Source organism: Equus quagga, chromosome 12 (genome assembly GCF_021613505.1).
Source record: "Equus quagga isolate Etosha38 chromosome 12, UCLA_HA_Equagga_1.0, whole genome shotgun sequence".
In the NCBI taxonomy this organism is placed as follows: domain Eukaryota; kingdom Metazoa; phylum Chordata; class Mammalia; order Perissodactyla; family Equidae; genus Equus; species Equus quagga.
The window spans coordinates 51,406,196-51,429,971 of record NC_060278.1 but is presented as its reverse complement, the minus strand read 5'-3'; the positions used below and the strand labels follow the sequence as shown (position 1 = coordinate 51,429,971).

General features: G+C 34.4%; 1 protein-coding gene across 1 annotated transcript in view; it reads left to right on the top strand.

The window, feature by feature from the left end:
• The window catches only part of BRINP3 (BMP/retinoic acid inducible neural specific 3), a 390,477-nt gene that overhangs the window by 172,946 nt on the left and 193,755 nt on the right, over positions 1-23,776 (top strand). Inside the window, exon 3 of the mRNA XM_046679822.1 lies at positions 22,636-22,826. Within this exon, the coding sequence (XP_046535778.1) occupies positions 22,636-22,826 (191 nt within the window). The remainder of the gene's footprint in view (positions 1-22,635; positions 22,827-23,776) is intronic.

Below are 23,776 nucleotides of genomic sequence, written 5' to 3'. Positions count from 1 at the left end.
GGAATTACTAAAGAAATGGAAAATGAAAATAATTTCCCTTCAAATGATTCTTTGGTAAGAAGATCCCAATTTAAACAAAATGTTCCTACTCCGTGTTTATAATCCTATGCTACAACATAGAGTAAAACACAGAGTAAGATCGGTAAATTAAAAATCTTAAACAATGAGTTTAATACCAGTCATACTAGTCAGTTGAAACTTTCTCCCAGGATTATTTTTTGTTGTAAGAAAAATCTATCACACCTCCCTGAAAACATATGTCTGGGTCATAGTTTTTTAAAATAGAAATTTATTTTTTTCTAAACAGTTACAAAATACATGTAACATAAAATTTACCATCATGACCATTTTTAAGTGTGCAGTTCAGAGGCATTAAGTACATTCATATTGTTGTGCAGCCATCACTTCTATGCATCTCCAGAATCCTTGCCCATTTTATAATTGGGTTGTTTATTATTTTTGTTTTTTATTCAGTTATAGGTGTTCTTTATGTATGCTGGATATTGACCCCGTATCAGATACACAATTTGCAAATATTGCCTCCTATTCTGTAGGTTGCCTTTTCACTCTGTTGATTGTATCCTTTTATGAACAGAAGTTTTAATTTTGATGTATTTCAATATGTCTATTTTTACTTTTTGTTGCCTATGTCAAAGAACCAACTTTGTCTTTATCAATCCTCTGTTTTATTTTTCTATGTTATTACTATCTTCTCTATCTTTTTGTTATCTCTTTTTTCTATTACAGGTGCATATTGATTTTTCAGTCTTTTTGGGTTTGCAATGTAAGCATTTGAGGTTATAAATTTCATGCTTAGAACTATTTTTTTTTTTTTTTTGAGGAAGATTAGCCCTGAGCTAGCTGCTGCCAATCCTCCTGTTTTTGCTGAGGAAGACTGGCCCTGAGCTAAGATCTGTGCCCCTCTTCCTCCACTTTATATGTGGGATGCCTACCACAGCATGGCTTGCCAAGCTGTGCCATGCCCGCACCCGGGATCCAAACTGGCGAACCCCAGGCTGCCAAAGTGGAAAGTGTGAACTTAACCACTGTGCCACCGGGCTGACCCCAGAACTATTTTAACTATATCTAACAGTTGCTCATACATAGAATTGTTCAGTTCTAAATATTTTCTTATTTCTATTTTTTTACATTTCTCTGTTTTAGCTTTTTCAGATTTTTGCTTCTGAAGAATCCTAATTTTCCTGCCAGTTCAACACATTTTAAAGGATTTATTTTAGTCCAGCATATTTAATTATTTTCATGGTGGAGACAATCTACCATCCTGCTGTATATGAAAACTTTGTTCATTATTTTTAATTGTCTTTTTGTTACTATTTCAAAGTGCAGATATAAAGAAAAGAAAAAGAGGATGCTATTTTTTAATACAGGTTTTTTTTGGGGGGGGGGAGATGAGCCATGCTTAGCATTATTGATGAGTAAAATTTATGCTTGAAAACATTTTAATTGCAAAAAGAAAAGTTAGACTTTTATCATCATACTATGATGATAACTTAACAAGTTTAAATGAATATATGACATTTCTTTCTATCCACTAATATATCAAGTGCACCTATGTATAAGGCTATTTGTATTTACAGAGGGAGATGGGATCATAACATACTCACTTTGGGACAGCCCCAACGTCTCCTCCCAAATTTGACTAATAACGTTATTCTCATTTTTAGGGACTATTTAAAGATGCTTTTAATAGGAGCTTCAGTTCATCACAGTGTATTCAATTTTTTAAAAACTAAAAATGTTTTAATACCAATTATAGGTGTTAGTTTTTAATTCACGTTCTTAAGCATTACTCTTTGACTTTAGCAGTGTCATTTAATCCATCCTAATTAGGGCTTGGTTTCCAAATCTGTAAACTGAAAAAATGCACTGTACACACACACAGTACTTTCCACTCAGTAGAGACTCAAGAATTCAAAGAATCTGTGCTTTTTAGTATTATACAATTTTCATGAAAATAATTTACTTTTTGGGAAATGCGTACTGTCACTTGTAAATTTTACTGTTAAGCAAGGCTGTAAAATTTGAGCAATGATAAAGATCAAGGTAATGTATTATTTTATAATAGCATCTTTTATTTAAATATCCTAAAAATATTTTATGAATTTTATGCCTGGGAGTTACCCCATCTACCTCTGAGATACAACATTTATGGACCCATTTGTCCTGACCTGGTCTCTCTACCTCATTCTTGTGTCTAACTTTAACTGTAACTTCTGTACGATGAATCTTGATTGTCCGTGCTAAAATAAGTGAGTTCTAGCACAAAAAAAAAATAAAACACAGACCTACCCAGATAGACTACAGAGAAGTTTGTTGTGTTGCAAATTTGATCAACTAAATTAAGGTCCTGGCCATTTTCCCTAAAACAGTACATTCTCTTTCATCTCCAACTTCGGCTTCAATCCAAAAAGAACTCTATATCTTGAGGAGGTGATATATATTTTTCACTAGGTCATATCATAAATGAATATTAAAATCATATCTTTTCATTTCCTCTCTCTTTCTTTTCATTCCTTTCATTATGATCTTTGGCCACACTTTTCTCATAACCAGAATGTGCCAGTGGCCTCCAAAATGGTTTCTTTAAATTAAAATATCCTTTTGTAGCTTCAGAGCCACCCCAACAACCTTGTCTTCACTTCCCCTGTGATTATGTCACCCTCCTGCTTGGCCACTATCAATAGCATTCATGGTTCACATAACATTTCTATTGGGTAGTGCTGATTTATAAACTGTTCCAGATAGAGGAAGGGTCTGAAGTTGAATATGCCTTATTTTCATCATCTATAAAATATTGAAAATAATTATGCATGCCTTACAGGGTTACTGTGGGTCTTCAGTGAGAAAATAGATACAAAATTGTGGTTGATTCTGGTTATCATTGATTTCACAGAGTATCAGTTGATCAGTGTCAATAAAAAAAGGAAAAAGAAAAACCAAGGAAACAAGCAACATTTTATTGTTAAAATATATATATATATATATATATATATATATGATGTGATGGCATAGGAAAATTTTCAATATGTAATTCCTTGTAAAATATTATGAATCACATACTAGCTATTTAGAGATACATTTAATCTTAAAAAGTTTGTGTATAAATTTTCTTCTACAGAATTGCATGAATTTAAAGAAGGAAATCAGAAATCTGAAAAAAAGACACTTGAATTTTTTAAGTGCAGGTGCTTGATTTTATATCATAGAAAGTTAAGAATCTAAGTGATAAAGTGATTTATTTAAGGTCAGAAAACAATTTAGTGCAAAAACGTGAGCATCTAGAATTCTTCCTCTGCACGGGTTTTCACTTTTCAGTTTTCCTTTATCATTTTATGTAATACACAGTGTTCCTTCTCTATTACGTGGCTACTTGCTAACTTTCATGTGAATGGTTACGTGAATTACAAACTCATGGGAAAAAAATTAAATTATCTCTGATTTTCTTTTGATTGTTAATTTTTTTTATTACAGAGTCAGTTGCTTTTTAAAATACCTAAGGGGAAAGAAAAAATACTTGTTGTGTCTAATCTGTAATTAGGAGAACTGAGTCATTTTTCATTGATGGGGCAAATTACCGGCAATTTTCCAATTTGCCAGATTTTCACATATATCACATGAATAATTGAGTAATGAGAATGAGCCAAATCCAGAGTAGTTAATTTTAGTTGGGTGAATTCAGCGCCATCTGGACTTCTGGCTTTACTAACTTTTAATTGACCTAGTTCTTTCTGAAAAGTCCTAATATCTAATTTATAAAATAACTATTCATGCTCAACCCAGAATAAGTAAAGCCACTTGTTAAAATACGTAATTGCAATTGTGTTCTAAATTGAATAAATGAAATAAATGGCTGATTTGGGGTATTAAAAATACATTTCTTTTCACTGTCAATTTAATAATTATATAGCAATTTAGCTTGATTTCTTAACATTTAACTTCTATTTTCTTGCCCCCCCCTTCAGCCTTTATTAACTATTATTTCTGTATTACCTAGTTGCAGGCTTCCAGTTAGAATTTGTCAGCTTTACAGAAAAACATGATCACCTTCAAGTTCACAGCCATCCTAACCCCATCTGAATTATTTCTTTCCTATGAAATATCTTAGTTAAATTATTATCAAAAAAAGTCATTTTACCATTTAACTTATGTTTATATGGACATCAAAATATTAATGTTTCTACAAAATTTAATTTTAATTACTCTCTGAGGATCTTCTTGGCATGATCTTCCTATTAAATTTAACAAAAACTTAATTTCCGCCTGCTACTAAGAATTAAACTTGGAAAATTAAAATATGTTATCTAATTATTAGAGTTATCATTATGTCCTCCACCAGTATAAAATAATGTCTTAGTATCCCCCATCTCATCTTGATGGTAATATGACATTTATTTTACATGTTAAAATTTTAAATTTATATTTCTCTGAAGTTGGTGCATTAAAAATAAAACTGTTAAAAGTCTACACATTGAAAAGTATTTTATAGCCATGATTTTTGTCTGTTTGTTTTTTTCACTGAGGAAGATTTTCCCTGAGCTAACATCTATGGCCAATGTTCCTCTTTTTGTATATGAGCCACCACCACAGCATGGCCACTGACAAATGGGTGGTGTAGGTCCACACCCCCGGGTCCACACCAGGGAACCAAACCCTGGCTGCTGAAGCAGAGCACACTGGACTTAACCCTTAGGCGACCAGGATGGCCCTGATTTTGTTTCTTAATAAGTACTTAAAATAATACTCAGCAGATAGGAGCTGAATATTCTCCGCATTCTGAGAAACATTTGTATTATATTTGAATATTTACAGTGTTTAACTATTAAAAATTATTCTTATTAAGGAACTCTGTAGTCATGTGATTCTTGCCTATTTTCCAAATTTATGAACTGAGAAACCAGCAAAAGCAGTTCTGTTTCTGAGAGGCATGAGGAGTATTGAAAGTGGGAGATGTAACTAAGCCGTGGCATCATATATTATGTATACTTAACACATAATATATGTATTTTTTTTGTTTTTTGTTCTTGCTATCATAATTGGTTTTGGTTTGTTTCTTTCTTACCGACCTTATTTTTTTAATTCACAATGTTATTTTTTTTATGAAGGGTGTTTAATAATCTCTACTACAACTTTCTATTATAAAAAACCAAACCAACTTCTGCCTATACAAAGATGCCACCAAAATACTTTCTTTTTTATTTTTTTGCAGAAGATTAGCCTTAGCTAACATCTACCACCAATCCTCCTCTTTCTGCTGAGGAAGATTGGCCCTGAGCTAACACCTGTGCCCATCTTCCTCTACTTTATATGTGGAACACCCGCCACAGCATGGCTTGACAAGCAGTGCGTAGGTCCACACCTGGGGTTGGAACTGGCAAACCCCATGCTGCTGAAGTGGAACGTGCAAACAACTGCAAGGCCACCTGGCTGGCCCCCAAAAATACTTTCAATAGAGAAACATAGATATATAAACAATCCTTATAAACATATACGGAGAAAAATGTAGTTTTGTATCTATATTATATATAATTAAATTCCAAATTTTATTCAAAAATGCTTGGTTTTGTGCTCCAATGTTAATCTCAACAAATAGCATTTTATATAGTCATATGGCCCTCTATAGATTCTTACAAAAACCTACCCTTAAAAGCACACATAACTCTCCTTCAGATTTCTCCAATTGTTCTTTTACTAAATTAAATTGTTCATGTAATTACAAAGGAAGAGTTTTTCCACCTGACTTTGTTTTCTAATCAACATCTTTTATATTTTTATATACTCCAAAAACTCTAAAAGATTTTTAAATATCGTCTATACTTTTTATTTTCTTTCCACAGATCTTCAGAAAGATGTATAAAATTAATAGAAAAGATTTTCAACTCATCATTTTGCACAGACACCTGTATTAAAAGTTTAGTAACTTCTCCTTACCTTTTAACAAGATTATTAGCCTCTTAGCAGTGTTTTGTATTAAAAATGCAATTACGTTTTTATTCTCCATTAGAAAATAAATGAAAGTAGTTTTAAAATATTAGCATTGTTACAGCAATTCACCTTCAAGGAAAATGAATTAGATATAGTTTTCTGGATTTCTCCCACTAAGTACAGCTAAAACCCCCTGAATATTATGTATAAAAAAAATGTTAGAAGACTTTAAAATTTGTAGGGAAGAAGGTGGACTGGCCAGCGACATTGAAATGAAACAATGTCAGGTGATCATTTCTAGGTTTGCCTTTTGCCTCATATATCCCAGACTTGGAGCTCAACAAGCCAGCAAACCAGAAACACTAAGAGATATAGACAAAATAAGCCTCTGTAAGAGCTTGCTCTTTAGCCAACAGACCAGAAAAATGGTGGCCTAGCAAGACAGAAAAATTTTAGATAATAATCTCTCTAACCCCACACAAACACTACAGAAAACCACTCTGTCTTCATCTTTCCCAGCCCAGCAAAGGCCAAATAGGACCCTAGACTTCCAGCCTCACCCGGCTGTAATGAGGGACCCAACCTCTAGGTTAAGGTGGTTCCAGGGAAGGCTAGCTGAGTGCAAGCCTAGAATTTCGTCCCTGCTGAGTGGTAAGGAGATCTCTCCTTCATGGTGTCAGTGGAATCTACATCTGGAGCCTAAACTTTCCTCCCTACTGTGCATTAACCGGATGCTCCTTGCTCTATCCATTGGTGTGGTGTCAGAGGAAGCTGGACAGATAACAAGACTTTTACTACCACCCAGCAGAAATGAAGCTATCCCCTCCCACCGTCATGGGATCAGTAGAAGCCAGGTGGGGAGCAGTAGTACTGCTAGTAATACTAGTAGTATTGGTAGTAGTATAACTAGCACTGCTACTAATCAGAGCAAGGGTGGTATCAGCAGAAGTCTAGTGCAGGCTGGACCTCCTACCCTCTAGGAGCCCCTCCCTACTTTGGGGGTCAACAGAGATTGAGTAGGACAATGGGATATCTACTTGCACCTGTCAATAATATGGCAGTGCTCTCCCCTTCTACTACATAAGTGGTGTCAGGGAAAGCCACCTAAGAGAAATGATTTAAATAAGACCCAGTTCTTCTAACGTAATATCCAAAATATCTAAGTTTTAATTAAAAATCAGCTGTCATAACAAGAACCAGCAAAATCTCACTTGGAATGAAAAAAAATATGAATAGCTGAAAGCATTGAGATAGAGAGATTTGAGAAAGATTTAAAAGCAGACATCATAAAATTGTGTCATTGCACAGGTATGGACATGCTTAAACAAAGGAAAAAAGAAGAAACCCTCAGCAAAGCAACAGAAAGTCTCGAAAAAGATAGTTATGAAAAAGAATTAGGGGCCACCTGGTGGCATAGTGCTTAATTTTGTGCAGTCCACTTCGGGGGCCCAGGATTCACTGGTTTGGATGCCAGGCACACATCTGTGCATTGCTCATCAAGCCATGTTGTGGTCTCACCTCATATACAAAATAAAGGAAGATTGGCATAGATTTTAGGTCAGGGACAATCTTCTTCACCAAAAAAACAAACAAACAAAAGAATCGAATGGAAATTTCAGATTGGAAGAATACAAAAAATGATTTAAGAAACTCAGTGGAAGACTTTAACATCCTTCTATCAGAAATAGTCCAATAACCCAGCAGAAAAATCACCCAAGAAGAAATACACAATCTGAATAGACCTATATCTATTAAATACATTGAGTCAATAATTAATAACCTTCCAAATCAGAAAGCACTCTGCCCAGATGGATTCACTAGTGAATTATACCAAACATTTGAGGAAGAAATTTTATCCGTTTTCCACGATCTCTTTCAGATAGAAGCAGAAGAAATACCTCCCAAGTAATTCCAAAAGGCTAGCATTACTCTAACACCAAGACCAGACAAAGATATTACAAGTAAAGAAAATTATGGAACAATATCTCTCACTTACTTAGATGCAAAAATCCTCAAGAAAGGGTTAGCAAATTGAATCCAACAATGTATAAAAAGAACTATAAATAATGACCAAGTGGGAATTACCCCAGGCAGGCAAAGCTGATTCAATATTTGAAAATTAATTAATGTGATCCATCACATCAACAAGGTAAAAGAAAACTCACATGATCATATCAATAGATGCAGAAAGAGCATTTGACAAAACCCAACACTCATTCACAATAAAAACTCTCAGTAAGTTGGGAATAGTAGGGAATGCCTCAACCTAATAAAGAATATCTACAAAAACCCTACAGTTAACATTACACTTCATGGTGAGAAATTAGAAGCTTTCCCCCTAAGATCAGGAACAAGGCAAAGATATCCCATCTCACCATGCCTTGTCCATATCCCATGGGAATTTGTAGCTAATGCAGTAAGACAAGAAAAGGAAATAAAAGTTTTACAGATTGGGAAAGAAGAAAGAAAACTGTTCACAAGTTCCATGAAAATCTACATCTAAAATCTGAAAGAATCAACAAAACAACTCCTGGAACTCTAATGATTACAGCCAAGTTGCATGATGCAAGGTTAATATACAAAGTCCATTGCTTTCCTGTATACTAGCAATGAACAAGTAAAATTTGAAATTAAAGACACAATAACATTTACAGTAGCACCTCCAAAAATGAAATACTTAGGTATAAATCTAGTTAAATATTTATAAGATCCATATGAGGAAAACTTCAAAACTCTAATGAATGAAATCAAAGAAGAACTAAATAAATGGAGTGATATTCTATGTTCATGAATAGAAAAATACAATATTGTCAAGATGTCAGCTCTTCCCATTTGATCAGTGCTATCTCAATTAAAAACCCAGCAAATTATGGTATGGATATTGACAAACCAATTCTGAAGTTTATATGGAGAGGCAAAAGGCCCAAAATAGCATCATAATATTGTAGGAGAAAACAAAGTTGGAGAACTGACGCTACTCAATTTTAAGACTTACTATAAAGCTATCATCTTTAAGACAGTGTGGTATGGGTGAAAGAATATATAAGTAAATCAATGGAACAGAATAGACACCCACATAAATATGGTCAACTGATCTTTGACAAAGGAGCAAAAGGCAACACAAGGGAGCAAAGATAGCCTTTCCAGCAATGCTGGAATAACTAGACATTCACATGCCAAAAAAAAATGAATCTAGACAGAGACCTTACACGTTTAAAAAAAATTACCTCAAAATGGATCACAGACCTAGATGTAAAACAGAAAACTGTAAAATTTCTAAAAAACAGCATAGGAGAAGATCCAGATGTTCTCGGGTTTGGTGATGACTTCTGAGATACAGCACTAAAAGCAAGACCCAGATCTGCAGAAGCTAGAATTAATGGGTACAGGGTCTCAGTCTTGGTTGCGCAACAATATGAATATACTTCAACTACTGAACTGTGTACTTAAAAATGGTTACAATGGTACATTTTATGTTACACGTATTTTGCCACAACTTAAAAAAAAAGAAAGAAAAGAAAACATCTTCCATTGTCACTCTCAGAGGTATATTTATATCCTCACGGTTCATCTGAAATGTTTGAGAATCTTTGGCAACACGCTTTTTCTCTCATCTGGCTGCATGCTGTTATAACCCTGAATGTTTAGTGAGACTGGTTAAATTGACAAGTAATTTTTCAGGAGTACCATCCCTTTAAGAGACTCATATTTTAATGTTTTCTGAATTTTATTTCCGAAGCATTCTACTGTGTGACTTACATAGATATATTATCTCACCTGTGTAGTTTATTGGATTTGATTTTTTATATATCTATCTCTTCTACTAAATTGTCCATGCCTGAAAGGCAAAAAAAAAAAGTAGTACACAAAGCAACCAAAACAAAAATACTACAGAAAAACATACTCAAAATAACTATAGATACCTCAAAATGGAATTCTAGAAATTATTCAAGTAACCTACAGGAAGACAGGAAAAGTGAAAAACAGAGAAACAGAATAGAAATCAAAGAGTAAAAAGACTTAAACTCTGTAATAACAATATAATATAAATGGTATAAATACTCTAATTAAAAGACAGAGATTGGCTGAATGGATCAAAAAACATAATCCAAATGTAGATTGTCTGTGATAAACCTCACTTCACTTACGACAACATGGGAGGGAAAGAGCTCTGAGAAAGCTAACAGTCTGGAACTGAAGGTGCCATCTGTTTCAAACCAACACTACTCAAACTCAAACCAACACTACTCATTGAGCAACGGACCTCCCTCTGTAGGAGGCAGACAGCCTCTGTAACTAGAGGTAATTTGGTGATAAACAAATCAATTGAAAACTGGGGTTTCATGTCCATGTTAGTGTTTTTCCTTAAATCTTCCTACTCCAAATTTTGCATCTGTCAATATAACCTTTGATTTTCTGATTGACAGTTATCCTTATTTCATGAGATTATGTGTGAATATAATAAAGGCAAAGAAAACACATAACATTTGTTCCACAATAATTGCTCAATAAATGTCAGTTATTATTTTTCATGTTACCTTTTATCATAGACATCACTATTGGGCCTAATAATGTCCATGAATATAAATTACTAATTTAATACCAACTACATATTAAAATATTGTTAATATATCACTTAATTTTACTTGGTAATTAGAATCTTGCCTTTATTCATAACTTCATTAATAATTTGTTATTTTCATATTTTCATTGTACTTATAATAACCTTGGGGATTCAGAATACCGACTACATTTTCAGCTGAGCAATATCTTGAAGTGATCTTCTGTGTTTAAAAAGAAAGCTCAAACTGATGGCAGTAACTAAACACTTTTACATTCTATTTTCAAAATAATATAAATCTTTTCCTTTTGTTTCCTCTCTTTTTCCCAACAGTGTCCCCAGGTTGACCCCATCTGCACTCTTCCCCGATCTCCCTTTGTTCTGGGAAATTTTCTTTAGATCTCTCCCTGTGATTGACTCACCTTTTTAGTTTCCAGTTTCTTTGTCACACAGAGTAACCTTCCGTGATGTTTTCAGGCTCATCAGTAATTTAGGCTGGTTGATCCACTTCCTTTACAGTGTCAATAAAGAAGTAATAATAAAAGCCTCTAATGATGGTTTTTAGTGATTCTTATATTTGCCAATGTACTATCTTTCACTCACATCACAGATACACCTTTTATTTTTCCCTTCTTTTCTTTTAACCAAATATTACAATTGCTCAGTTTTAACTTTTCATAATTCTGGGATGTTTCAGTTTTTTCTCCTTCAGTAGTCACCCTCCCTTAAGGATCCTATTCAGTTGTTCTTCCTCTAAGCATGTTAACACTTTTTAATTAAATATAGCTTGTCTATTCACTTTGCATATTAAGTAGCACATCTTGTTTGTTCTTTTTGTTGTGATTAATCTTTCTCTCCAGATCTTTCCATTATTTGGATAGATATTTTCAAATGTAAGTGTTCTGAACTGCTAGCTACTCTTGCAACCTGTTTTTTTAAAGCAAATTTTGAGGAGGAGACTTCATTTTTGTAAGAATCAGTAGACTATATTCAGGAATTTATTTTTTCTACACACCTACATTTCACTACAAGCAGTTCCAGTAAAGTGCTCAGACATAATATCCCCTTGCAGAAATCATAATCCTTTTCTGTGGTGGGATATTTCCTTTTATATTCAGTGATGGCCACCTTTTATCATGGAATCTAAGCTCATCTGTGGATTTACAGGACTTTCTCCTTCTCTGGAATCCTTCTGATGTGTTAGAGTTGTATCAGCAACCTTCAGATTAGTGGTTGTTTCATAAAACAGATTCTCCCATCAGCTTCCCAGTTTCGTCGTTGAGTTCCCTCAACACTGCTGGATGATCCCAGCTAAGAATGTTTCCTTTCTCATTATTTGTGTTTCTCCCCCAGAAGCTTTTATTCTCTTTACTCTAAACCTGGAGTTTGGACTATACTATATCACCTATAAAAGCAATTGATCATAAACCCCTTTAACCATTCGTTTCCTACAATTCTACCACCCTCTTCTAAGAAATGTGAATTCATCCCAAAGGTGCTTTAGCTGCTTCTACCAAGAGGATATTTACATTGTTTCTTGTATGATTGTGTAGTCGGGACAATAAAGGATTAATCTGTAGTCAGCACTTTGCTTCTATTATAGTTATATTAATTTTTATTACTATTTCTCACATTATTCCCCATTTGATTGCTAAACTCCTCCCAGCCTCCTCCCTCCATATTTTTATCTCTTTCTCTTTGCACACCATACACTCCCTATGGTCCCCCGACCCCCCACACACATTCTCTACCGCTCTCTCACACACACAGATGTCATATATTACTATCAAAGTCTACCTTTCAATCATAATTGCTATTAATCTAGAAAGAAGTTAAGAGCATTAGTTTTGGTGTCAATCCCCCTGGATTCAAACTCTTGTTAGGTATACAGCCCTGGAGAAATAATTTGTACCAAAGGTCTCTCACTTACCAAAAGGAGATAACAAGACCATGTACCTCACAGTGCAACAGTTTAAACCTCATAATCATGTTAAACACAAGCCTAATTAAACTATCATTTCAAATTCCACGTCGAGATAAAGTTATTTGCCAATCAAAATTTTAAATTAGCATGAAAATGAAAATTTTGCTTTTTGCCAGTCAAACTAATGTTAAATTTATTGCTTGTTAATGGGTAATAAAATTAGATTTTAATGCTTTTAGGGGAAAATTTGTCAAGGTATATGTTATATATTTATTTCTCCCAGGCAAGATGGGAATTGAGTTTCTATAGCTCGGTGTCCTTCCTTTGCCTTATGGCTGATACAGATATGAAAGATGAAGATTCTTTTATAACTGAAATCGTAGGACTGTCCTCCCCAAAGCACATTAACTAACAGAGCTTATCAGCACCACCATGTACTTTTCACTGCACTCACAGACAATGACAGTTTTTCTCACCATTCCAATATGTATATACATGTTTTATCTATTAGTGGGAGTAGGTTGTTACCTAGTCATTAGTGATTCTCAATTTAAACCAAATTGTCAACTCCTAACTTCCCCCTTGAAGAAGTCACTCCTTGAAGTGACTTCACTTTGAGTCACTTGAACACTCCAAGGGCATAACTGAGAAGTGCATTCTTCCACTGAGCTTGGTTTTCTGTGAACTTTAGCCAGAGTGTATGCTCTCAAGTCAGAAACCCCATCCCTTTTCTTACATAGATGGTTATTTCATTTTAGCTTGCATGAGAACCGTGGGGCAGCAGAATTTGCCACCCCAAAACGTGTCTCTTTAGGTTGATTATTTTTAAGAATAAAAGACTCGGGAAGAAACTTTGATCTTCCCCCTAACTACCTAGAAGAATGTAAGATAGAAGGTCTGTTCCAGGAAGAGCTATCACCGTAGACAACTAGAGTATAATATCATGTAAGTGTGATAGATAGGGAGGAACCTAGCAAGGCCCATTTGATCAAAGTCCTCTCCATGTCCCACTGTCTTCACAAGGCATGGCAAACATCTGTTTATCAAACATTTGCTTTTCCATCTCCCTGTGAATTGCCTTCCTCCCCTTTGAAGTTCCAAATCACCACTCCCAACATCCTCCTTTGTTTTTAGCTGAAGATGGTATTTAAGGTGGTGGCTTCAGCCATTTTGTCAAGTTAGTCAGTTTTCCTGGGTTTCTCTCATGTGTACATGTTATTAAATTTGTTTGATTTTCTCCTTTTATTTTTGTCTCATGTCAATTTAGTTCTTAGACAAGCCAGAAGAACCTAGAAGGGTAGAGAAGTATTTCTTCATCCCCTACAGAACATCTACTCATTTGTTGATTTAGGCTATATTTATTGAGTGACTACTATGGGTCATGTATCTGAGACTTAAGAATACATGGTCATAAAAAGGAGACAATGCATGTCTATGTGGAGCCTATTATATTAGGAAGAGGCAGATATTAATCAAATAACTACACAAATAAATATATTAAGTGCTAGGAAGGGAAAGAACACTCTACTATGAATACATATAGCAATAGGGCTTGAATTAATTGGAGACAATACTGACGGGGAAGATAAGACAGCAGTTTCCCCATGTGTTATTGGTTCCTTTGAAGTTTGCATATAGAGGGTGAGAGTTAACAAATGCATTTTATATAAATCTCAAGTGTAGAAGACAGAAAGACTAAATACGTGTTAGATAACGCTTCAATTTATAATCCATAGATTCTAAGGGTAATATCCAGAGAAAGGTGACATTAGTTTACACTTCACAAGCTTTTTGTATGTAAAATGATTTTCTGACAACTAAAGCCTGATTCAAGTTGAAAGGTTATAATTTGAGGAATGAATAACTTATACCTTGCAAAATTAAGATTATACTTTTTTCTGAAAATTTATTTTGTCATAAAACACCATATCCAGCTTTCCTACCACCTGTGCATGAGAAAGACATAAAATTACTAGCAAGTTGGAATAAATTATATGTATCTTAAAAGCTGTGAGCTGCTAAAACACATTTTTATTTCCTTTAACTATGTGAGAAAAATCAGAACATTTTAAGAAGACTTTTCTTTAAAACATTTTAAAACATTTCAGGAAAACCACATATTCTACTAAACTGAATTATTATTTAAAACTAATTTTTATTATGAAAAATTTTCATAAAAAGATTGACAGTGTGTATTTATTGTCTCTAAAAATGTAATTGTTCTAAAAAAAAGATCCTTGCACTTTTCTTACTCCTCATGTTACTTGAAATGAAGTAGTATATGAAGTTGTAATTTATTGCAAGTTCAGATATTTAATTGGTTAGCTACACTGCTCTAATCTATGATTTATGAATATTTGATCCTGTGTCTAAGGCAGAGGTTGTACCATCATAAAGACATTTCAATGAGATTATTGCTTAAACATTTAAAGAAATTATCAAAAAGGATATTCATTTTTCATCAGCAGGTAACAATTCTTTTGGCATTTATCCTTCATCATGAGCATTTAATTTAGTCTCCATCTGGACCAAGATGGGCAATTTTCAGATTCTTTGAGTGTGGTTTTATTTATAAATCCTTTTGCTAATTTTACTTATTAATTTCACTAAAGCTTATTACCTTGACCAACATTTATATATATTTCAAGAATTGACATCCTGGGACAAAAATCTGTGACCTCACAAAGGTACTTATACCAACATTTATGAAGAGGTAAACAATGTTTCCAGCACCATTTAAATTAAGTGTCACAAATTTTACTTCTTCAAAATACATAATTATATATATTTTGTATAATTAATGTATAATTATAGGAATGTGAATGATGAATAATTGTGATAAGTTGTAACAGATGTTAAACTGTACTTCCAAAGTTTAGAAAGAAAAGCTTTTGCTTGTTACCTAATTCTCTCTTTCTTCAACTTAGAAAGTCATTTAATGATAGCATGTATCTATATTTTTTACATCAAAACTATTTGCTAACATCTGTTCAAAGGAGTGGTTTAATTTAAACATGGATAATAAATTACTATATTATATGTATCTGTGTGGGTACAAATGTGTGGTACCGTTATATTCCTGTTAAATGAATTATTTTGGAAATAATGGCAGTGACTATGATAATTGAATTCTGTGGTCTTTCCCTTAAAATTTAAATAAAATCCTATCTATCTATCATTATCTTTTATAGATTTAAACAATTTTCAGTCATTTCATTGCCCTAAAAATTTAACATATTTTAATAGTTAGAAATATACAATACTAGTCAAAAACCAGACCATTCTTTCAAAAATTCTCTATGACCCCACCTCCATCTTATTTGATTCAATGATACAGTCAGGAACCTTCAGCTGCAATGAATTCTTGTTGCTTTATTGGGAGAGGCAATGTTCTGTTGCAAGCATGCTAATTTGTCTTCTCTAATCCACTCTGAGTTTGACAGCTCATTCAAAATACAACAGTCATTAATGGCGCTTCTCAAAAATCCTGCAGGTAAACATTTTACATAAGTCGTGTTTGTGATTGTGCTTTGCTTCCAGTGTTTCATTTGCATAGATTCACTCAGCTAAATTCCTCACCTCATCAAACCTAACCAAAACAACCTCTCCGGCTTTAAAAATCCCACAACTGTTAAATAATAATAATAATAAAAATTTGGAGTATCAAGGGGCAGGAGGGCAAAAAAGAGTGGATTCTCTAGCCAGCCAGCTGCTTAGCATTCAGCTGCTTTAAAAACACTGGCTTCGGAGCTACAGTCATCCAGCCCGTTAGGAATACTCCCCTTTCACTGGCCGAATGGCCAACAGCATCATTTGTGAGATGTGGAAGATATGTGGAAAGAACGTTAACAGAACCAATTTTATATGTAACAGCTACACATAATAGAATTATGATGAGCTAGTATTGATTCTTAGTGGCATTTCTTAAGATAAGTATGATTTTACAGATGTAATTAGAACGTTAGTGCTGCTAAAGACTGGCAAGTCAATTTATGATTCTTATGCTAGATTTGTTCTCAGCAGACAAGTGGTTGGGTAATATATTTTATGTTAATATTCTGTTGTGTCTGCAAATTTTAATGAATATTGATAGAATTAAAATTATAAGTCAACAAATGTAGCATTGTGAAAAATAATGTAATAATAGCCTTCAGGACTTAGACAAGGAATTTTATTTAGAGTAAATTAGCAGTTAAAGATAGGTCTTTTTCAGTAACGGCAAAATTTGATTTTGTCAATATCTTTTATGCTGCTTTTCCTCTGGTATGGAGTCCAAAATATCTAATATCAACTGTGGCAGATTCTATATTTTTCAGAAATCAAATAGACATGTTTAATTTTAAAGAAATCATGGCGGCTGATATATTTTAAATACACTGAGTGCATTTATATATTTACGTAGAATTTAAATACTAGTACGAAAGGTCAATGGCAATGCAACAATGATGTAACCATTATTTAAATGAAATTTGTTGATGTCATTCTTGTTCTCCAACCTTTTTTATGAGATCGGTAGGGATAAAATTATCATAAATATTGTTGTAGAAAAGTAAACATTACGTGGACACACATAATAATAGATACCTGCAAGTCAGAATTTTTAGCAGGCAAACATACAACTCTAATCAACTAATAGAGGCTCCTCAGAGCCAACAAAAACATTTTCAAAGTAATGTTCTGGCTGAACTGATTATAGCCCATTTGTGTGTTCTACACAATAGTAGTGCTTCTAAAGAGGCTGAGTTACATTCAACTCTAAGAATTGTGCCTATTTCATTTAAAGACTTCCAAAGGTTATGGTGGCAAGATATTTATGCGTTGGGAAGGCCTCAGGTAGAATGCACATCTAGTTGTATATAATGTTCTTATTTAATATAACATGATGCATCTGGATGGAATCTTTAGATGCCTTTGGGTGAATTGCTCTCATTATGATAATCGTACCCAACAGCATGTTTTCAATTCAGACTTCATCGCTTTGTTTTTCCAAAATTTAACGAATGCATGGTTTAGTAGCAACTGAGGTGAATCTTATCATCAGGATGCAAAAGACTGCACACATAAGTTTCCAATTTATGTACAAGCTTAGTTCCTTATTGTCTTCTCAAGTTACCCCAAAGTCAAAATACTCTACATGAGTCATGATGTACTAGATTATGTTGTTAGAAAGCAGGCAAATAAACCATTAATAACCCTGTAATCTTGGTAGGTTTTACATAACATTTTTATTTTCTTAATGCTGAGGAAGATTCATCCTGAGCTGACATCTGTTGTCAGTCTTCCTCTTTTTGTATGTGAGCCACTGTCACAGCATGGCCACTGATGGACGAGTGGTGTAGGTCTGCAACTGGGAATCAAACCCAGGCCACTGAAGTGGAGCACACCAAACTTAACCACTAGGCAACCAGGGCTGGCCTGATGACATTTCTTTTTAATTCATGCACTTGTTCATCCCAGTAAGCTGCAGAGGTGGGATTGGGGGGATAGAGATTCTAACCATCAATGTTGATCAAGGTCTCAGGCTGATGGACAAGGCTAACCATACATGCTCACACGTCGTTGGTCAAAGTAAGCCACACGGCCGCATTGACTTTAAAGGACACCACTAAATGCAATCTTATCCTGTGCCTAGCAAAAAGAGACAGAGTATTTGTGTTCAATCTAATGTCTACTACTCTCAGTGAGGTACATAACTATCCAAAACCAACTTCCTTGACTTTAAGTGCCCTTATCACCGCTTCTCAGAATTACTTCAGTATTTTCTAGCATCTGAGTTCTTACCATAAATTTATAGAGATCACAACAGTGATCACATATTATTACAATACAGACCAAATGTGGTAAGTGGAAATGAAAGATCTCAGATCTCAAATCAGCATTGATGTTTTCTGCACAAATTGCACTTTTGGGATATACACAATAGAAAGTGTAATATTTTATGTCGTTCCTTATATGAAAATATGAAAAAAGAAGCTAGGAGAAGAATTTTCGATAAAGCTCTTGAAATGAAGAAAACAATTTGCTATAGTTACTAACAATACTGGGTTTTTAAGTTAATTAATCAATTAGGTCAGTTAGTTGATTGGTTAGTTAGTTTTAGTTTTAGTCTTAGTTTGGTGATACTCCCAAAGAGTGTGTCCTTTACTTTTGGTTGTTGCATGGCAGAGAGAATAAATTAATCAGATGGGAGGGCAAAGTGTTTTGTCCACTTGAAATGTTAGAAGGTGAATTGAGACCATAAAGTTAATCAAGGTTAACAGACAGGTAATGAAAAGCACCTGATGACTGAAGCGAGCTTCCCAGAAGGTTGGCCACAGTCCTAGGCTTTTCATAGCCTTACAAGGTGTGTGAACCTAAGGAAGAGAAAACATATTCAAAGTGAGTTTGATTAATAACATTTATATCAAAGAATAGCAATAAATTTAGTTGCAGACTTGTGCTCAATAGCTACTACTGCACACTTGTATTTTTTATTTTATTTTATCTATTTTTTTAATATTTTGTTGTTGTTGTTGTTTGTTTGTTTTTGAGGAAGATTAGCCCTGAGCTAACTACTGCCAGTCCTCCTCTTTTTGCTGAGGAAGCCTGGCCCTGAGCTAACATCCTACCCATCGTCCTCTACTTTATATGTGGGACGCCTGCCACAGCATGGCGTGCCAAGAGATGCCATGTCCGCACCCAGGATCCGAACTGGTAAACCCCAGGCCACCGAGAAGCAGAACATGCAAACTTAACTGCTACACCACCGGGCCAGCCCCTTACTTTATTTTATCTGTTTACGTATTAATTTTTTTGAGGAAGACTAGCCCTGAGCTAACATCTGCTGACAATCTTCCTCTTTTTGCTGAGGAAGATTGGCCCTGAGCTAACATCCTTGCCCATCTTGCTCTGTTTTATATGTGGGATGCCTGTCACAGCATGGCTTGATAAGCAGTGTGTAGGTCCACACCTGGGATCTGAACTAGTGAACCCTGGACCGCTGAAGCAGAATGTGCAAACTTAACCACTGTGCCACCTGGCTGGCCCCACACCCTTGTATTTTTGCAAAAATAAAACATTTTAAAGCCTTTGAATTGAGATTTATTCGTTCAGACTTTAGCTTGCTTAGTACAGTCTTTGATCCCTTGAGATCAGAGGTTTTCTTACATTCATCTATATTACTGGCAAGATTTCTGGTAGTAATAGAGAATAAATAGGAAACCATTAATATATTTTCTTGTTAAATTAGTATATAAACTGATTTTAGAAAATAACATAAATTTCTTACAGCTTTTTTCATATTACATCTGTTCTTTGTCAAATTTAAGAGGAACCAATTAAAGAAAATTGTAAATACTCCAGGTCATAATAGGTCATTGGTTTGTATTCGTATATATATAATTGTTAAAAAAGATAAGGAAGGCTAGATTTGCACTCTTATAATACATATTTACCCTCAGTCATCTAGGAAGAAATAGCCATTTAGAAAACGTTTACATGGGATGTAAAATATCACCATTGAATCAATCTTCTTGGTTCTTTGAAGCCTCATTAATTCACTTAGTTCGCTTCTTAATCTACGAGTATATACATACGAGTTTGTAAATTTAGCACTTTAAACCATTGAAAAATACAGACCACAACTTTAAGTTCACGTTATGTATCTCTCCCTTGATAAAATTATCAGCATTTTTCAGCAAATAGAAAGAGTAAATGTTCGAGGGTAACCCTATATGCTGTGGAATTAATGAGCAACTGTTATTTAGATCACGGTTTAATAAATAACTTCTTAGAAGCATTATATTATTACATGCCTTGTGATATATCACAAAGTACTAAAGCAAACATTTTATTTTAAATACTCTCCTTCACAATTTTCAATATATATTTACAGAGATTATATATATATAGAAAACACACATGAACAAATAAATTCAGGTAAGTTGCTTACAGAAGGAAAAGACATAACAAAAAATTATTGATATCAATCCAGGTTTGGAAAGATAACAAAGACATTCTGACACTCTTCTGGGGAAGCATGAATTAATAAATCTGGTGTAGTACCCCCAAAAGCCCTAAATTGACTAAAAAGAGAGCACTTGGAGTAAATTTCAAAGGCAATATACCAAATAATCGAATCCGTAGTTTTCTTCAGTGTGATCCCCAGACTAGCGTTATTAGCATTGCTTGTTAAAAATGCAAACTCTTGACTCTACCCCAAACATAATGAATCCGAAAGTCTGAGGTGGAGTTTCCAGGTGATTCTAACAGGTGCTGAAGTTTGAGACCCCTTGGTAGAACAATACTATTTAAAACTGTTTAGATCAGCTGATTTATATAGGCGATAGCAAGAGTTTCTCAAGAAGGAAACTGGAAGTTAACTTATTTTCAGGTCAAAGTCCTTCCTGGATTCCTTAGTGAATCTTATCTTATAATTAGTTTCCAGAAGACTGCATGGGTTGTTTGGCTGCCAAATGTGCATCCTACAAGCAAAATTTTCACAGTTAGGGACTCTTTCTCAGGGACATGCCTCTTTGTCCTGAAAGTATTTACTGTTCTTTATTGTTCTTTGTAAATCTTTTCCCTGTGACCCTGCATCTAGCAACTCTTTTCCCCTTCAGAGATTGCTAATATCAAATATTGCCTCCCCAGAGTCATCCTCTTGGGTCACTTAAAATAAAATAGGGCCACACTGCCCACAGCTCTGCTGCCCATTGCAGCAGGCTCTCACCACTTAACACAGCCTGAAATTTGTTGTTGTTGTTGCTAAGGAAGCTTAGCCCTGAGCAAAGGTCTTTGCCAATCTTCCTCTACTTTATATGTGGGTTGCCACCACGGCATGGCTGATGAGTGGTGCAGGTCCACACCCAGGATCTGAATCCACCAACCCAGGCTGCTGAAGCAGAACATGCTGAACGTAACCACTACGTCTCAGGGTCAGCCCCAACAGTCTGAAATTTTTTTAATTTAACAACTTGTTTGTTTTATTTATTTTTTAAACGTTCTCTAGGATGTGAACTCCATTTTGACGTGGACAGTAGGGGTCTGGTTCACAGCTGTGTATCCTCATGTACTGTTTGCGGTACACTGCAGGCATTTCTTGGAGGCAAAAATTTAAGTAAATATGGCATATATTTATACGATATTTAACTAACATTTTATTTGCTAAACAGTAATTGAATTAAATAACACATCTAGGAGTATTAAGCCTGGTAGGGGGAATTCTTCCCTGTGGAAGTTATTTGAGATTTTTTTCAGACCACTCTTCAGAAAAAATCTGTATAGTTGATATCAGCTGATCTAGTTCACCATAGTTCTTTTCTAAAGTATTTCTAGGTGGATTTTAACTCAATATAAATGTATAAATCTTTTGTTATTGTATTTTGTTTTTTTTTAATGAGGAAGATTGTCACTGAGCTCACATCTGTACCAATCTTCTACTTTATGTGGGACACCACCACAGCGTGGCTTGATGAGTGGTGCTAGCTCGGCACCCAGGATCTGAACATGCGAGCCTTGGGCCGCTGAAGCAGAACGTGAGAACCTAACCACTATGCCGCTGAGCCAGCTGCCAATAAATCTTTTTTTAAATCTACAAATCTTTTATAACTACATCTGCCATTTCTCCAATTTGGCCAAATCCACCTTAAAAGTCATTTTGCATCTTAAGAAATTGCTAATCAAGTGGACTTTGAGTTTCAAAATATGTTGTAAACAATAATCATTGTAACAAAATAGTTTCTCTTTGGATCATGTTTTTTAAATTCTTGTACAGTTTCATCATATCCTTGAGGTTTTACAAGTTTCCATTTTAAAGTGAATAGAGAATCATTAGAGTGATGAAAATAAATTTATTCTCTTTTTTCCATTTCCCTTGGAAAATGATAAAATATTACCTTAGTTTTTTTTCTTAATAACTCTACATTCATATTCTATGCATAATGAAATCATTTTTTATGAGTACATCTTTCCTTGGGGAAAAAAAAAATCAGTAGAAGCTATTTACTAGAAGTGGCTTACTTTTCCTCTACGTGACTTGGTTTTGGAATATTCACTCCAGTTCAATCAAATTTAAATATTGCTTTTCCTACTCACAGCTCATGACATCTTATTACAAGCAAGAACTGTTGTGATGTAGTGACCCCAGCTAAACTACCCAGTGAACTTTTCAAATGAAAACATTCAGGTAGATGATGTACTTATGAATCAAAATAAATTTGCTTTTCAGGGAGTTTGGCCGCTGGAAAGTAAATAACCTTGCAGTTGAGAGAAGAAATTTCCTTGGCTCCCCTCTGCCTCTTGCCCCTGAATTCTTCCGCAACATAAGACTTTTGGGACGTCGACCTACCCTTCAGCAAATCACAGAAAACCTTATCAAGAAATATGGGACTCATTTCTTGCTATCTGCTACTCTGGGAGGTACGACTATTTGAAAATATTTGTGCCTGTGTGTGCTTGTGCATAAAACTGTATAAATCAAGTAAACGTGCCAATTAATCCAGATAGTTGCCGTCTGAATAATTCTAGAGTTCATTCATTAACTTATTCAACACATATATTGAATTAGTACTAAATGCCTAGGATGGTGTTTATGATGGTGAAGTAGATGAGTATAACTTAGTTTCTGCCTGGAAGCAATTACAATCTAATAGCACACATTAAATATAAGCATAGTTATTGCTATACAACGCAAGGTGATGTGCCAAATTTTTTTTAAAAAGAGATTAATAAGCTGATCAGAGGTGAGAGTCATCGCTTCTGGTTACAGAGAGCAGGAAGGGTTTCCTGGAGTAAATATTGAAGATCTTAAAATTATTTTTAGCATTATTTTAGTATTTCTGATTGTGGTTGATATATGATATGGAAAGAGTGATAAATATCAATTATCATGCAAAACGTGAAAGTAAAAATTAATGTCACTTCTTCCTCAATTTTTAATTTGTAAAAATTTAAAAAGCTGTGGTTTAACACCATTAAATATGTGTTTTATCATGGTGATGTATAATTCAGCATTTTGAATACATTTAAATGATATTATGATAGGTAATGTGTAATAGAATATATATGACATTTTCCTAAAACTTAAAAATATCCCAACATTCAATGTAGTTAATTTTCTGTAGGACTTTAAATAATGTCCACCCATTTCATTTAGAAATGGATGTTACTCTTTCCTGTAATGAAGAGCATTGAATAAAATTGGATAGGAAAGCCATGAAAATATTGAGCCCCTGCTCCCCTGGCAATTTCTCAATGAGTTTGCTGAACACAGTCAGGCTGATTCACACCAATGGTGGGGTAACAGGAAAGGCCACCTGCTCTTCATTTTCCCAGTCTTAGATGATGAATCTTTTCTTTCGTTTATCTGC